Source organism: Buteo buteo, chromosome 11, assembly GCF_964188355.1.
Source record: "Buteo buteo chromosome 11, bButBut1.hap1.1, whole genome shotgun sequence".
Classification (NCBI taxonomy): Eukaryota; Metazoa; Chordata; class Aves; order Accipitriformes; family Accipitridae; genus Buteo; species Buteo buteo.
Genome location: NC_134181.1, coordinates 22,473,747 through 22,491,702, shown reverse-complemented (window position 1 = coordinate 22,491,702; position 17,956 = coordinate 22,473,747). Strand labels below are relative to the sequence as shown.

General features: G+C 48.9%; 1 protein-coding gene across 1 annotated transcript in view; it reads right to left on the bottom strand.

The window, feature by feature from the left end:
* Nucleotides 1–132: 132 nt before the first annotated feature.
* Nucleotides 133–17,956, bottom strand: part of ATP6V0D1 (ATPase H+ transporting V0 subunit d1) — a 36,309-nt gene continuing 18,485 nt past the window's right edge. Inside the window, exons 3-8 of the mRNA XM_075040440.1 lie at nucleotides 11,006–11,184; nucleotides 7,746–7,825; nucleotides 3,867–3,944; nucleotides 3,089–3,265; nucleotides 2,086–2,163; nucleotides 133–1,546 (exon numbers count right to left, since the gene is read on the bottom strand). Coding sequence (XP_074896541.1) covers nucleotides 1,385–1,546; nucleotides 2,086–2,163; nucleotides 3,089–3,265; nucleotides 3,867–3,944; nucleotides 7,746–7,825; nucleotides 11,006–11,184 — 754 coding nt within the window. The 3' untranslated portion in view covers nucleotides 133–1,384. The remainder of the gene's footprint in view (nucleotides 1,547–2,085; nucleotides 2,164–3,088; nucleotides 3,266–3,866; nucleotides 3,945–7,745; nucleotides 7,826–11,005; nucleotides 11,185–17,956) is intronic.

The following is a 17,956-nucleotide window of genomic DNA, read 5'->3' as shown; positions in this document are numbered from 1 at the left end:
CATGTCGTGCAGGAGCCACGCCAGGCTCCACTACCACAAATACCAAATTCTCTGGGTAAGAGGCCCTGTGGCTGATGGAGGCTTCTCTTGGGGATGTGGGAGCAGGTGCCCAAGTAAGCAGGGAGAGCACAGTGCAGTAGGCAGATATTTATTGGTGTAGAGAGGAAGGGATCACAGGATAACAAACACTGCAGAGGTGACCACAGCACAAGCTGAGATGGAGCCGCTCTCCATTGATCCCTCCCAGCAGCAGCACCGAGCACATGTTTCCCACCAGCAAGGCTTCTCTGCTGCCATGGGCATCTCCCAGAGCTCAAGCACAAGTGGGAGTGAGCCAGGACACAGAGCACCAAGGAGCAGGACTGCCATGCCATGCCCAGGGCTTGGCTCCCACCCCCTAACCACAGGCGTAGAACATCTCTGCCAACAGCTGCCCTCTGCACTCATCAGGGTGACCAAGTGGAGCCAGACCCAAGGGCTGCTCTGCCCAACGGCCAGCTGTGCCCATACAACTCCACAGCAGTGTCAGCACAGGGGAGGCAGCTGCCCCAGGCTGGATGTCTGCCCTGGGGCGGTGCAGGGGTCCGGTGCCATCCACAGAGCCAAAAGGAGCCCTGACTCTTGTGTGGTTGTGACAGTAAACTCCAACCTGTGGGTCTTCAAGGAAGGAAGGAGCTCAGCCAGCTTATGGAGCCCTTGCAAGCTGCAGGGCAGGAGGGAGACTGAGGAGAGCTGCTTCTGAGGACACAGCGAGGCTGCACTAGTGCAAATGCTGCCAGAGTGGGGAGGAGCACGCTCTGCAAGTGCTCTGGCTCTGCCCTCACATTCCCACAGGCTCCATCTCAGTCCTGGCCAGGGCTACTCAGTCTCTCCCAGGTCAGGGTTAGCTACAGGGGGATGCAGGGATTGCACAGCAGCATGGGCTACGCTACAAATGACACTCAAACTAAATCTCACAGGAACAACACTGACTAGGAGGCGTGCAGAGCACTGATGTGCCCCAGCCATGGCAGACCTAACATGTTCCTCTGCAGCAGTGGGAACCCCTTGGAGGCAGCAACCCCCCAGCTGGTGCTTGCTCTACGAGCATAAGCGCATACAGCGGATTAGTACAGTAACACAGGGACTATTAGATACATAACAGGAGGTGTCCCTCCTGCTACACAGGGCCAAGCCTGTGCCACTGGTCCCTCCGGACCCCTCACAGCACACAACTCAAACTTCAGCTTGTGAATAATTTAACTAGCAACTGTACAGTTTCCTCATCTGAGCCAGTTCCACAGATGGGACATCCCTGGAGTCTGGGCAAGGGATAAGTCAGGGAGTTAGACAGAAGCCCCTCCGGACTCCAGGGGCAGGAGGGTCAGACAGGAGCAGAGCAGGGTTAGAAGATGGGAATGTAGTTGTCAATCTTGGTCCTGTGCCGCTGGGCAATGCACTCTGCGATCCACACAATGTTGCGGCACTCCTGCTCCTTCAGCTTCACGAAGGCGTAGAAGACTCCAAAGTGGAACTGGTTGAGGAAGGCCAGCTTGTTCAGCTTCACCTGGGGAGAGCCCAGAGGAGGACATGTTACTTGTCCACCTCAGATGGGAGGAGCTGGTCAAGGCAAGCATAGAGTAGCTTGGGAGGTCTCATGACTTCCCCAGCAGGCTGGAAGGCTCAGCACAGGTATCCTGCTCTGTATCTCTCTAGGTCCTGGAGGCAGCTCTTACCTACAGCACATGGCTCAGGACAGACTCTGGCATTTGAAGGGGGAAATATTTATACCCTCAGGTACTGTGAAAATCCTCCTTTCCCAAGTAATTACACTCTGGTTTTGCTATCGATGGACCAAACATCCACCAGCAGCCCCAAACTTGCCTCCCACACTGCTCTTATCTGTCTGGGTGAGAACATGGACCAAGCACCATGCTGGGCCCCCGTTCCTTCGCTGGAGCAGAGGGCTAGCATCCTTTTCCTTCCCCCAAACTCTGTTCATCCACAGCACTGCTGACAGGGCAGCAAGACAAACTTGCTGCTACCCTGAGATTTGCAAATGGCACAGGTAGGCACATACTGAGAAGTGTCTCAGGGCTCACTCACCTCATGCTCAAAGAACCTGTCTTCAAGGGTCTTGTCTCCAGGGTTGCTGCCAGCCCCTTCAAATAGCAGCTTGTACTCCTGCAGGAAGACATTACAAGAGGATATACCCAAACCCCAAAGCCCTCCAAGCTCAGCAGCGTTTGGGGGCCCTGTGCATCAAACAGATGCCCCAGCCACCATGTCAGGTCAGCAGAGGACAGAGAAACCAAGAGTCTGCCCTGTGCACACAGGAATATTGGCAACAGGATGCTGCTGAGGATGCACAGCACACACACTGGCTGAAGGCAATGCCCAGAAAGGCAGAGAAAGCCTTTATTTCACCTGTGAGCTTGTCCAGCCAGAGATCCTACCCCTTCTCTGAAATGTGCAGTTCCCAAAGCCAGAGCGTCACTTTGAGCCTGCAGGGAAGATGCATCAGGTACAGACCCCTCCACATACAGACTGGAGTGTTTGGGCCAGGCCCCTGTGCACACAAACACTGACACATGCCCTGGCTGCTTCAGTAAGGAGACACTGAGCTCTCATGCACAAGAGCAGCTTAAGGAACCCAGACACATCCAAACATGTCCTCCCAGGTCAGCATCTCCCCTGTGACTGAACCAGAGCTCAGAGTGACCCACAGGGGCTGAAGATGGGGCACCCTGCTTCTCACTGAAGACGTTTCCACCCCCAACCAGCCAAAGAGAGACTGTCATCGCTGCCACACTGATACCTCAAGGGTTTGGTGGCGAGGGCAGCCCCCACACCCTGGGACAGGGCACATAGGGTACACCTGGTCTCCCTATCACCACTGCAATGACAGCCATGACTGACAAGCCAACAGCATCCCAGGCAAGCCAACTCCATCTTGGCCGAGCAGAGCACAGAACCGACAGTAGCAGCAGAAGATAGGCATCCCTCTCCCCACGCTGTCAATCCACAAGTTCTCCCAGATCCCCGAGAAGCTCTGATCCAGAGTAGGTTCTTGCACCAGTCCCCACAGCCCTCACCCCAAAACACTCACAGGGTAGTAGTCAGCAACATTTTTGACTTGTTCGTAGTCATCTGCTCTGGCCAGCTGAGCCAGGCCCTCAGGGTAGAGCTTGCCACAGTGCGGGAACAGCTTTGCTCGGTCCTCCTTGGACAGCTCAGTACCAAATGAGTTAATGGTGATAATGAAGGCTCTCCGGTCAGCTTCAAACTGCAGGAGAAGAGTGGTTCACCTTGGGATGCAGCATCTTGGCCAGAGGCTAGCAGGTACTGGCACTGTTCTGAACAGAGCCACATCAGAGGGCAGCATGAGCACGCTGCCTGGGTGCTCAGCTATCCAGTGCTCAGCCAGGGCAGGCTACACATGCAGGCTCCCAGTGTGCCCAGTAGCTGATGCCTGGGGAGCAGTCACGTGAGGAAATCCCCATCCCAGGCACAGGCCAAATAACTGAGCAGAACCCTGCCTGGGTCAAGGAGTCTCTCTCACCTACTGCCCCTGAGCCCTGCATATCCCACAGCTAGCCTTGGCATGGAGACAGGCCATGCACTGAACAGCTCTGGTTGTTCTCCTGCTTGTTATCCATGTGAGAGGATGAAGATAGTGCCATGAAGGCAACAGATGTGTCAGCACCTGGCAAGATCAGGACTGGGGAACAAAACCTGTCCAAAGTCACGTGCAGGCAGTCAGAGCGTGCATGGGGATGCTGAAGAATATCTTGAGCATCCTTAATGCTGACAGGCAAGCTGGGCCTGAGCACAGAGCAATGAATATCACTGCAATACTGTCCAGCTACAGGGGCTTCCAGACCTACCTCCAGGATCGGGCACATGGCATCTGCTGTGGTACCTCCCAGCACCTTGCAGAACTTGTAGAAGGACTCCAGGTAGGCCTAGAAGAGAGAGGGCAGATAAGTGCTCTTCTACACAGCTTCAGCTACTGCCCCATAGGGACATTCAGCAGAGGACAGACAGCAAGCAGGGATGCTCGCAGATGCTTTGTAACACACCATGGAAACCCTCACCCCACGTGAGCTTGGATGCCAAGCCCACACAAGGAACAGTTATTGCCCAGGAGCTGGAGACATGAAGGGTTGTGGTTGAGTTTGTTCAAGTGACTGCATGAGCATACTGCAGGCAAGATCCCCAGGCAGCAAGGTTAAAGCCTGTTTTGCTCCTTTGAGTCGTCCAACTCCAAAGCATTTGCTGAAGTCTCACATGGTTTCCTGACCCTGCTCTGGCCTCCACAAACATGCCAAGCCACACAACTATAGCTGCAAGACCTACGCTCAGAAAGTACCGCTGTGTAAGCAGAGTCAAGAGATGAGACAGGACATCTGTGAAGGAAACTAGCCATTCTCTATAATTGTCTTTTCACACAGCAGCCACTTGATCTCCATCCCAAATGAAGCACTGCAGAAAACATATAAGGATAGGCACAGCTACGCTGCCTCCAGGAAACGTAATCCTTTGTGGAGATGTACCATAATCCAGCTGGAAGATGACTGTATCTCCCGGGGGAGCCTATGAAGGCTGCACATGGCTAAAAGTGCTGCTCAGCAAAAACTTTCTCAGAGGAAGTAATCATGTGATAAAATACCTCCCTGGACAGAGAGCTGCAACCAGAATCACTTAAAAGGGATGGAATAAAATGATGCTGAGACATCACAAATCTCTGCTTTGTCACAACACCTCCAGGACTGAAGATGGACCAAGAATGCACATGTTGGACGCCCTCAGCCTCTGCACTAGGAAAGCACCTGGATTACTATGTTCTGTAAATATTTAACACACAGCACAAGAGGACACTGCTGGGTGAGCATCACACATCAAAGAGACATCATCTTCAGCACTTGGCACTGCTCAAGTGCAGGAGAGCACAGAGCATCAGTCTGCAGAGTTACTACACGAACAAGGACACAGATAACAGAGTTTGAGGCTGACAGAAGAGGGAACCTGGATAAGAGGTTCAGTTACTACCTCTGCCCTTCTCAGGGGTTCATGCACAAACATAAGGCTTTAGAAGCAAAAATAGATGAACTCAAGTATCCAGCACTGAATGAGGATCCAGCATCACAGACACCATGGAAACACAGACTGTGGAACAGCTGCACTGGGTACCCTCCCCTATGGACCACTCTGCAGATGACAGCAATTTACAGAAACCCACCATTTTGGGGACAACGGTTTCAGAACACTGGAGGTGTCTTTGCATTTAATAATCCTTAATGGACTTCTACTTCCATGAACCCACACATTTACCCTTTGCCTCCTGCTAGCCTCATTGTCTGTCACATCCAGCCTAAAGGGAGACCTGTGGTCTGTCCATCCACGTTGACTTTTCCAACACTATCTGTGGTTACCACCACAGCTCAGATTCACTCATCTTCCAGGTGAGGAATCCTAACCTTTTTTGAAGTTTCCCATACAGAAGTCATTGTACCCAAACCTTTAAACGTGTCCTCCTTATCAGCTTCTCCTGTTCTGCTGTTTACATTCGGAGAAGAGAGAGGAGAGGAATGAGACAGTGTTCAGGACACTCTACAGATGTACACAGCAGCACAGTAGTATTTGTGCGTTTCTCTTCTACTGTTAGGAACAAATTACCTTGTAGAGACACTTGCTTAGGTCAGTCATAACCCAAGATTTCATTTAGTAGTAGAAAGGAACAAGGAGACCCTCACTGTACAGGCAGAGTTAGGATTACCTCTTTGCCTCTCCCATACATCACTCCACATTTATCCACATTGATTTGCCTACTATATTTTATTGCCCAGTCACAAAGCTCCTTCAGCTCGTTCCTACAAGAAGGTCGCTGGCAAAGGCCAACAGTCAGCCAGCTTCACTTCAACATATCCATTAAAGATGTGGAAAAAAAGGGAGTAAGCATTGAAGATAACAATGCCAGCACACCTCCATTGCAGGACTCCACTACTGACTGCCCTCTACGCTAATAGTGACTGCTTGCTTTTAACCTCTAATCCCCATCTTTAACCATATTTCCATTCAAAAAATCTTCTTGCTTGTCATTGCTAACAAGAAACCTTTGTAATTGCTTTCCTCCTACGAATCCTGGTCAAACCTTCTGTCTACATGGCCGCAGATTCCTTCAAAAAACCTCCAGTAGGCCTGGGAGGTAGCACTTCCCCTTCCCAAGCCAACACCTCCTGGACACAGGCATCCATCCCAGGCACCTGCCTGCTGCATTCCTCAGAGCAGGTCTGCAGATTTCAGATCTGATTTTATTTCCCTCATTTGCCTGTGAAGACCATTTGCATTGTATTATACATTTTCCAGTGCCTGGGGAGAGAGATGCATTCAGGTAAGAGTCTGTAAGTGGCAGCTACCTTTTCCACCCTTGCATCCCCGTGATTTGCTACTGACAGAGCCCCTATGTTTCCCTGGGAAACATAGCAAGAGCCAGTCCCAGCACACACCAAGGGATACCAGGCATCTATGCTTCAATTTGGGGGTAGGAAGAGCAGAATGCAAAGCAGTATCAGGCCTCTAAAAGGAAGTGGCAGCTAGGACCCAAGGACATACCTCCCACTCCCTCCCCAACGTGTTTGCCCTGTGCTCACTCTGCTCCTTGCCTTCTCCCACCTGCCTCGTCTCAACACATCTCAAGCAGCCTGCAAGGCTGCAGGTAGTTATGCATACAGGCATACCTCCTCCCATTACAGCAAAAGACCAGTACATGCCAGAGGCCACACGCAGCTCCTTCTCCCCTCCCTTTGCCTTCTTCCTTTCACGCCTGACCTGTTCTCTGCCTCTCCAAACAGGCCACAGTTTCCTTGGGAAGCAGAGGTCACACTGACTGCAGGCTGGCTGTGACCAGCTAAAAGAAGGTTGGCAGATACAATCTGCATCCCACCCTTAATCCAGAGAGTCGAGATGGAGCGATAGCCACAGCCTGCACATAAACACACACTTTTGATACTGCCAGCTAAAACCAGATGGAACCTGCAGAGGAGACAACAGCTCCCCATGCAGACTCAGGACAAGGAGATCCTTAGCCCCTCCACATCCCTGTGCCAATACTTTCCCCAGCCTGTAGGACTCCTTCATCCCAGCTGCACCTTTTACACTGCTCTACCAAGAGCATCTAACCCTAACCACAGCCACTGAAGGCTTGAGCAGACTGTTGGAGGCTCTTCTGAAAGAGCTCAAGACAGAGTGCCAAGCCCATGGAAGTCCTTCAACCAAGTTTAAGATCTAGCCACTTTAGCCCTTTGAATGCAGTTAACTACACGTCTAAACTCATGTGGTTGAGCAGCAGCCTTCTGCCTGCCTTGGGCCTGAGGAAATTTATTGAAAGGCATAACTGCTGCAAAGTCTCTTGCACAGACTCTTGACAGCCTGACAGCTCCAAAAGAAACCCCACTCTGCCTAGCTCTGGTGCCCTGACTCTGCAGAGCTGGGTGATCAGATGTCAGGCCCCTCCAAGAGCACTATCTTTACTTTCCAATGGATGCAACTAGTTCTTGGTCATGTTTACTCTATCACCACTCCAGGGAAGAAAAAAAGAGAAAGCAAAATTCTTTTTAAGTCTACTCCAAGAGGAAAATACCCTCTTGTCTTTGGCTGAAGAAAGCCAGCCCAGGTTGGAGCTCCTGAACCAAGACAGAGCTGTAGTCACACTAGGAATAAACAGGGAAGTTAACATCTCTTTCCCTTCCCAGAGACTCATTTACCTTATACAGCGTGTTTCGAATTATTTCAATGTTCATTTCATCCAGGTCCTGTTCAGATATGCAGTCTTGGAAGAAAGCAGCTGAAACAGAGCCACAGACAGAGTTAGCATTGCCCTAACCAGTCCCATGCCCAGCACTTTCCAGAGTCCTCAACAATACCAGGCAGAAGCACTGTCCCCTCCTAGGCCTGGCCCTTATCTTCAGCAGCCACGAAATTGCCATGACTCAAAACCTCAGGCTCCACCATGGTTCCCCAGGCCACAATCATTTTGGGGGCTCTCACATGAAAAATCTTTCTTCACTCCTTAGTCCTATGGTTTGGTTAACAGCCTATTCTCAGCAAAAATTCTCAGCGCTAGCCCCCAGCATCAGTGCCAGAGCAGCCTGTATTTAAAAATAAGCAAAACCCAAACTGTTTGCAGATGCAGGCACTCAGAGGTGACAAGACAGTTTCTGAATTGCCTGCTACAGCACTGCAGCAGTGCTTAAACATCTGTGAGAGCAGCTAGCGAGTCTTGAGGAAGCTAGTGCTTCTCCTTCCTCCAGTATCTCAGTTGGATTAAGGAGGCATGGGGATGCCACAGTTCCTACAGCCCATGACACTCCACATCTGGAGTCAGGAGCTGTTTCCTCTGGTCAGGTCTATCAGTCCCATTTACTACTTCTTCCGAGGACTTTTATTTCTCTAGCTGGAGGTAAGCAACAGGAGACAGGATGAACTAGTGTTTTTTGGTAGGATGTTCAGCCCTACGTACTTTGCCAGAGTATCTCTGGGAGGGAGTTTGAGAAGTTGTTGCCACCTAAAGAACACAGATTTCAGAGCTAACACAGGGCACCGCAAGCTGCAGATGAGTCTTGTCTATCTAGTGTAACATAAGGCTGTTGTACCACTCACTTGTTAGGAAGAGCACAATAAAACCCATTGACAGGACTTTTATGACTTCTTCAACTCTCACTCAGCAACCAACTTTGCTGAATTTGCTACATAGAGAAATATGATCTTTCTCAGCTTACGCAGTCTAGCTGTGGGTAAATGACACTGCACTCATGCTCAGAACTGAGCAGTGCTCTGCTTTGTGCGACAAACCAGGCACGATGCAGGATCACATCTTTGCTGTGCACTACTTTTATAGCACAAGCTCCCTGGCATGGACAGCAGCCGCACTGTGGGTCTAGAGAGTCCCAAACAGGTATTAACCCCCCCAGAGGTTTTTTTGCAACAGCATCAGAGACCAATGCCACGTAGCTGGAGGAGCACTGCTCCCTATGGTTGGCAAAAATGAAAACAGAGTGTGCCAGGACTGGTTTTCACTGCAGGACCCGCTGGCTAGCCTAGATAGCTAAGCAGTGGCTACTTCAGAGTAGCAGAGGAATGAGAACACAGCTATTTCAGTTCTTGGCCCTCCAATATCCCAAATTAGGCTAACAGCAAGTCTTATTTTGCCCTGCTAACCTATGAAAGCCATTTGGGGTTAGGCATTCCTACCAAGCCACGTAGCTACTCAAGTACTTTTAGGAGATAGAGCTGCTGTTTCTTTGCGTGTGGTCACTGGAAAGAGTGCAAGTTAAACAACTGGAGCCTGCATGCCTGCTTGTTTAGGCAACACAGCTACTCCCCATGTTCTCCTGCTGAAGAAATGCCACACTAGATGGTACACAGACTCAAGGGCATGGCCAGGGCAAAGGTCTGAAGAAGTCACCCTAGCCAGGACAGAAGCAGGCAAAACTGACGCAATACAAGTATATGAACGCAAGAGGCAAAGACCCTCAACTGCCAGCCACGCTCTCCAGAACCACCTCACTAGTGTAACGGGGCATTTTCACCCCATACACAGCTGGAAGCTTTAAGGTCTCTGAGAGTTAATATCTTTGAAATACTCTGTTCTATCTTATTCCCAAAATGGGAAGGTTCCTGCTTATTCATGAGGAGAATTTTCTTCCCACACTTCATCCCTACAGCAGGCTCAACTCAGCTGCATGCAGAGCCTCGGTTCTCTTGCTGAGTTGTTGCCCTACCTTGCAACCCAGATCTCCTGAGACATGTTTTCCCTCCCTTGCTGGGCTCTATCTGGCAAGTCATTTTTCCATGACAACTACTTCACTTGCCCCGTTATTACACAGAGTATTTGCAAAAGCACTTTCAGTTCCAAAAACAACTATTTCTATCAAAGACAATATGATGATTTAGAGTGTTTTGTTCTTTCTAGCAACCCCAAAAGAATGATTAATCACTGACTCAGGCATACCTCATTATGTTTTTGCCCACAGAGGCTAAACTAGCAAGTCTCCTGTGACTACCTTTCCTACTACTGCAAAAAGACTTCCATATTTTCTCCAGAACCACTTCCTACACCTTTTATCTTTGAAAAACATATCTGTCTGACTAGCTGTTTGTAAGACACTTGGCTTTAGCATTATGTGCCTCCTGGTCAAGGCCTGTAGCCCTGAGACAGTATACCTCAGTGCAGGATCCTGCTATACAATGAGTTTAAAAAGGCTTTTGGAGACTACTTTTTTTTTGCTGGTGTTGGTTGGTTCGGGTTTGTTAGATGTTTGGTTTTTGGCGGCGGGGGGGGGGTGTGTTTTTGCGTTTTGTTGTTGTTGTTTTAATATAAAGAGCTTTCCTTGATTTAGAGCTGATTTTATCAGTCTCAGAACAAGACTGGGCATTTGCAGATCTCTGTTATTATCTACAAAAATTGCCTACAAGAAACTGCCCAATGGTCCAACTAAAAGTGCTGAAAATTAAGTGACTCATTCCAGCAGAGGACCCAATAGCCCTTCACTAAGAAAGCACACGTGCCATGTGTTCCATGACAATTATTGAAAAGATCGCATTGTCTAAGACCTCTCAAACTTCCTTCTTCCTCCCTAATTTCAGGTGATGATTCGCAGAAGAGCTGGTAAATGGACATATCTAGCAGATCAGATCTAACTACACCTGCACTGCCATAACAGCTCAAGGCCTGGCTCACACAAACCAAACTCCCCAGCAGTCTGCACTACCAGTGTGCCAGTTTAGACAGTTGTTGAATGGTACAGAGAGCTAGCTGATCCTCCAGAGGAAAAACTGGCATAGGACGGGCATAAACATGAACTCAAGCCCAGTCACCACAGGCAGTACACCCACATCTGCATGTTACCCACCGCTTTGTCTTCCTGGAGCACAACTTCGGCTTGGTTGGACCTAGTTAGACTGGGGGAGAAAGGGACATCTGCTCCACACATAGCTAAGAGGTAATTTGAAAGGCTCCACTCACCCAGGGGAGTGTCCACCAGGATTGCATTGTAGAGCTCCGCAGGTGTCTGAGCAATATTCACAGCTTCCATCTGCTCAAAACTTCCCAGAGGATGGCACTTGGGCACCAGTTCGGAGATTGAGCGCTGGTGCAGAGTCCCAGTGATCAGCAGAATAACATTGTCAATCATGTAGCTGTACCTGAAGGAATGCAAGAGGAAGCCTGTCACAATACAAATAATACAAAAACCAGCACCAGACGGGCACACATCTTCAGTCCCTGTGAACATCTCCAGAAAGATGCGCCCTTCCCCATGAAGAACTAGTAAGGCGCCTCCTTAATGACTCCTTATCATGCCAGCCTAGGCAAAGGGAGTCAAACATAGTCCCAGGCTGGGATATATGCCACAGCTGAACCACATCATCTGGGCATCTCCTATCTACCATTGAAGAGTATTAGATTGGAAGGGACTGCTGGAGGTCTCTGGCCCAATGTTTTGCTCCAAGCATGGCCAGCTCCAGCTGCTCAGGGCTTTGTCCAGCTGAACTTTGAATTACTTGCAAGGATATATATCTCACAACCTCCCTGGGGCTCTGCTTCAGTGTCCAACCACACTCACAATGAAAAGTCTTTTCCTAACAGCTACTCAGAATTTCCCTCACAGCTATTTGTCTACTGTCTCTCATCCTAACCCCACACACCTCCAAGAGGAGCCTGGCTCCAGCTTCCCCACACCCTCCCACAAGGTAGCTGGGAACATTTGTCTTTCCAGCATTCCCACTGCTCTCCTCGCACTGCCATGCTCTGTAGAGAGCATGTGCAGAAGTGTATGTGGTAGAACACCAGCAAAGGAGAATCTGCAGATAGCCTGACTCAAGCTCAGCTTCAGTGCCAGCAGCACTGCCCCATCTTGCCAAGACTATGGAGAAAGGGTCACGTTTCTGCAGCCCCGCTCCCTTCCAAAAACAGGGCTGGCAGCTTTAGCACAACCTTCACTCACACCCTCACAAAACTACACACAAGGTTTTTCATACCTCTACCATCAAAAGCTACAAACTTCTTTGCATTAGCCCATGTTATGACATCCCTAACCAAGTTTTCCACTTATGTTATACAGGATTAGCAGATTCAGTCTTTGGCACTGCAGTAATGGGACATTCCATCTGGAACCACGGCACTCAGCACAAGTTCCACCAACATAAGCCCTTTGTGGCCCTTCTCTCCAGAACACCTGTGTTTCTCTTGTACTGAGAAGTGCAGAGCTGGGCACAGCACTCCAGATGAGGCCTCCACCGGTGCTGAGGAGAGGGGCAAGATCACCTCCCAGTTCTACCAGTCTAGCCAGAGAAGGGAGACACAGCTAGCCTGAAGACTGGGAATACAAGAAAGGCTGGTGGCCTTTTCCAAGTAAGGGATCAAGGCATCATGTAAATACAAGGGGCTGAGAGGAAAAGTGTCCCCAGCAAGAACAGAAGTGCTGCTCTAGGCACCTTCACCACCAGCTGAGCCATAAGCCAACCAAGCTGAACACCTGAAAAACATCAAGCAAGACGAGTTGGTTTTTTTCAGTCAGCAGAACATGCCTTTGCTAACATCCCTCAGCACCACAGGGAAGGGGCACAGATGCTGGAAGAGCAGTATATTTGGGATTTTACACTCCCTTGCTCTCACTGCTAGAGCTCTAGCTCTAAAAAGTTAGATGATGGAAAAGACATGAAGAAGCTCCTTGGCAGGAGCTGCTCTAAAACAAATGAGATCAGGCCTGAACTAGAATGGCAGAAGGAGCTGTGCAAGTCTGGAGTTGGAGCTCTGTTGAGGTTCAGGCTTCCTACATGCACTTTGAGTACTGAAGAAAGGGAACTTAAGGCCAGCACACCGGGACTGGGGCAAGGGCAGGGACGGCAAAGCTCTGCACACGTTTGTCAGACAGGCATAGGGATGCTGCTGATCTTTGTATTTTCAAGCTAACAAGGAGGACACAGTGCAGCCCCGTTTCCCTTTGAACCACATCAAAGGCAGGTAAGCAGAGCCAGTTAAAGGCAGATTTTGGCAGTTTTTATTAGATGGGCTTACTGCCTCTCAAATATGCTCAAAGGGCATGTCCACGAACAAATCCACACCTTAGTTCCTCAAACAGGTGCTGCCTTTTCTCTCCACACTGCAGGGCTGGGTAACACACCTGCTGGCCCTACTATTTTTGCAGAGAGCCTTTCTGTGTTTGCAACCTGCCTTTCCAGGGACATTCAATCTAGAATTGGGGCAATCAGCACAAGCTTCATGTAGCAGGAAACCTCCTTTTGCCCTTTAATCTGCAAGGTCATTATCCTCCCTTCCATTTGTGCAGCTCTCACCATGGAGATGATTGCAATCTCCAGGACAGCAAGAAAGGCCTGTTTATGAGAACTGAGGGTAAGTCCCTTGTAGTAAGCAGGTGGTTCCTGGTAAATACAAGCATCTGCACCCTAACACAGAGGCATGTCCGTGAGGTGTGCAAGACCAAGGATACAGAAGATCATTCCCCAGCTCCACCATCTGCCCTCAAGCAAGTTTGGTTAGTGCAACACAGTAGCTTTCATGGAAGACCATATGCAGGACTACTCTCACCAAAGCAAGGCAACAACATAGGACCAGACCAAATTTTTTTCTTCAACTCAGCCTACAGTGAAGGTACAGGCAAGGAAATATGGTCACTGCACAGTATGCTAGCACACCTCTTTCCTATTCCCAGCTTACCATGGATCTTGCTCTCTGCAAGATATTTGTGACTTGCAAGGAGCCTGGCCAAAGTCAACCATACAAGAGGAACTGAGGGAAAATGCCCGGAGCCCTTTCTGTTCACAGGTCTTCAGAGCAGCTTAGCTCCTGCCTTACTGGAGTCACACTGACCTCATCCATGCCCTCCCAGTAAACTAAGCATGAAAGCCACAGCCAGGTTTGGGGAGAGCAGCCCAAGTCTGACCCTCTTCACACACGAGAAGCTCCTGCTTTCAGACTGATGGTCCCAGGAAAGACAACCCAGCTGGTTTCCACTGCCAGAGTGCAAAGCATGGCTCTCCCCATGTCATTTATACCCCTCAACTTGCTTGTTTCCTCATCCTTCAGGGAAGTCTGGGGAAATGCACAGTCTATAGACCAAATGCCAAGGCCTCTAAGGAGGCCCAGCACCAACTGTTTGAAAGAGTACCTTACCTATCAAGACTACTTAAATCTTGCTGTCAGAGAAAGATTCATCCCTGCAGGAGAAAGAGTTACCATGCGCAAGGTAGAGGGGAAATTTCTTATTCCATTTTCCACTGCAACAGCATTTCAAACCTTTACGATAACAAGAGAGCTGCAGCAGGACAAAGGTCTTCTTATGCCTGCTGAGGCCAGACAGACACCAGCACCACTACCTGATCTTTCTTGATAGTTCCCATTTCCTTCAAGCAAGCCCAGACCACACTTATTCACATTCAATCCTTGCTTCATCCCAGTAAAAAGAGTCACAGCTTAGTTAGTCATGACTATGAGGGAAGTCTTCTAGTGTTAGGGCAGCTGGAAAAGCCTTTTCTCATCTGTGGAAGGGGCAACACTTGCTTTCCTGTGCCAGGTCCCAACAAGAACGCATCTGCCTCCATTAGCACAGCCGTACTAAGACCGTAGCAGAAGTCCTGGCAACACTGGCATTTCCTCCCAGGCCCAAAGGATTAGATTTATTACAGTGGCAGCAGTTTTCCTAGGAACCTCCAACTACTTGTTTAATAGAGCAGCTTTTGTCATCAGCCTCCTCATCTCCTGTTAGGCTCTGACCAGCTTCAAATGTTTCAGTTTTCATGGTTAATGCATGCTCAGACCCCTCCAAGAACATTTTAACCTTCACTAGCTCTCAGCACAACTAATAAGAGAACCAGACTACGGGACACATCAGGAAACAGGAGTAGTTGGTCACTTGCAACACCATAATCCTACTGCAGCCTGCTTGGCATGGAAAAGAGATTAAGACATAGGATGGTCTGGTGGGAGACTAGAGGCAGGTAAAAGGACCGACAAGCTCCTTGGTGAGGACAAGCCTCTGCACTAGCTTACTGGGAGCGCTCAGTAGGAGTTCAGAAGAGAAAGCAATACATGGAGGCTCTACATAAGCTACAGACAGTGACACGGGGTGGCAGGGCTTTAATTAAGTAGAAAAATGGCACCTTATCTCAAGCCCCCAACCTAGCCTCCACAAAGACCATAGCAAGACTCCCTGGGGCAAGAACGCGTTTTACACTACTGCTTTGAGCTGCTAGCCACCCACACAGGGAGATGGACACAAAAAGAGTGGATGTTCAGTCAGAATTTCACAAGCACAGTTACACCCTGCCTCACTCTTCCTGTCACCCACTGAATTGAGGCGTGGTATATTCTAGAAATTCACATTCACAGAAATACAATTCTGGCTGATACTGAGAAGCATCAGTAATGTCTCACAGAAGAGTAGAATTTCTTATTAAAGGACAGGAAAGAGTCAGCAAGCACAGAAATATCATCCACAGCAGGAGAGAGATGTTGGCTTATGGGTTCCTGAAGTCTGAGACAACTGGGGCCAGTATCTTTGCCCCTCCAGTGACACCCAGTTCAGCACAATATGCACTGGGCGACACTCACATAAAGAGAACAAAGCCAGGACAAGATATACCTAGAGAAGCCAAAAAGGGCGGGGGGGGAATGTTCCTTCCAGCAGCACCAGGTCAGAGAGATCATTCTCACTGCTGGTTTTGGGAGGTATGGTCTCAGACAGGCAGAGCAGAGACCTCTCTGAGAAAACAGAGGAGAGCCAGGCCCCGGAAGCTAATTGTGGGATAGTCATCCGTGGATAGCTATCAAGCAGAATCAAAGAGGAGAGCACACATGCAAAAGCCATGTACAATGTGTGTCTTCCTCCTTTTGGAGTTACTTAAGTACAGCCACAGATAAATGAGACATGCAAGAAAGATTGCAACAGTCCGCTGAATGTTGGGAAAGGCTTTTTAGCAGGGGAGCATATAAATGCATGAAAGCTCATCACATGGGGCATTTACAACTTGGCCTGAAGGCACTCGGGCATAGCCCTCAAGACAGTTAGGGCTTCTTCCTTCCCTGCTTACTAACCTAATCATAAAGAGTCATTGTCCTACAGCAGATAGGTTGGTTTTATATTGCTTTCTGCTCCAGGATACTAAAGAAACCGTAAACAATACTGCAAGTGGTCACAAAGCATGACTAATGACGGAACACTGTATGACCTGCGTTTCTCAGGAATTCTCTGAAAGCCTGGCCAAACTGTAGCTTAACAGCTGCTCTGCAAGGGGTCATGAGGATGGCCCTCCGTGTCAACGACAAATGCAGAGAGCATCAGGCTGATGCAGAAGTGCATAGCAGGGAAGAACTGGGCTGTGGCTTGGAGGTTTTGCTGGGATGGGTTAATGTATTGCATTGCTCAAGCAACTTTAATGCTTTCCAAAACCAGCATTAGACCTTAAGGCAGACTAATGCTAGCAAGGCAAAAGTCCCTATGTGACTGCATTGGGCAGTTACTCAGATTACTGTAGAAGCATGTGTTTATTTTGGGACGAAAAAGGGAAATCTCCAGTGGGATCAGAGCAATGCTCTGAACTTGGCATATATTCTAGAGACAGCTTTAAATGATGATGAAGTTGTTTTGACTACAGTCACTTTAGCATCTAGTGCTTCCCTCTTGCAGCTCCTCCAGTTCATAAACTCAGGGGCTGGTGCAGGAAGTAACCTAAGGAAAAAGTTTTGGGCTAGTTGTACTCCTGCTTCCTTGGGTTTGTGCATAAGTACACAGATGCATCTCTATATCCCACTGGGTTCAAGACCTGAGCAAAGGTGCTGGTACACAGAGCCACTTGTCACACCTCTCTCAAGCTCCAAATGGAAAGCAGTCATGGGGGAAAGCAACGCACAGACTTCAAAGCACAAAAGAGCAGTAGCTGACACTAAGAATAGGGCCAACAGCTGAGATACTTGTATCTGGAGTGTCATTTTAAGATCATTAATAAATAACTGTACAGCTGTCCTGAACTGGAAAGGAGGGATGTTGCACACCAGGAAGACCTCAGTGCCTCACTGAGGCTTGTTTGAGTAACTGACAGTGGATCAACTGTGTCAAATCCTTAAATCAGTTTTTCAGCTCAGACTAGAACAAGTCAGACCAGCAGCTTCTGGCCAGGAGCCGTTTTACCCCTTGTCTGCAGCTGAAGCTCAGGCAGTCCAGGGAACAGCAAGAGTAGATGCAGCATGTGACGGTCTCGGCTCAAAGTGTGCGGATCTCTTCCTATCTTTGCATGTTGTCTTTCCTGGAGTCACACCAATAAAAAACTACACCTAAGTGGTAGGTTCATGAACCTGCCAAAGAGAAAGCTGAGAATTTCATGGTTGCTACCACAAACCAAGGGCGGTCAGCCAATTAGTGGGTGCCCTGCTAAACTTAGATCAATGAGACCATTTCACAGCAAACAGTTACAACTTCACAATACTACAGAGGCTGTGGCAGCCTTTCAAATCCAAGTATCCAGGAATGTTCTCAGCATTAATCTATATTTAGCTGCATCTCTGCATGGTTTTTACCATCTTCTAGTGAGTCTAGGTCTCTTGGGATACTGACCTCAGTTTTCCAGTGGTATCATCTGGTAACTTATAAGCAGTCATACAGTGGTAGCTGCATTAAAGACTAACAGGAAAAAAGCTAGATTAAGTACTTTTAATTTTGAGGCTTTATGAATATGACATTGTGTTCTAGATGAGTACAAACCCTTTGAAACACAAGGGAATGTTCTGAACACCTCACAGCCTCATGCAAGAATCTCTGGCTGCCTAAACTTGATGCCTCAAAGCTTGAGAAACACTACGCTCATACGTGAGGCTGAGCTCTAGCACTCCACGCTGTGCTGAGGAGACTTCAGCACTAATTACATTTTAAATATTGACTAGAAACATCTAATTGTGCTGCTT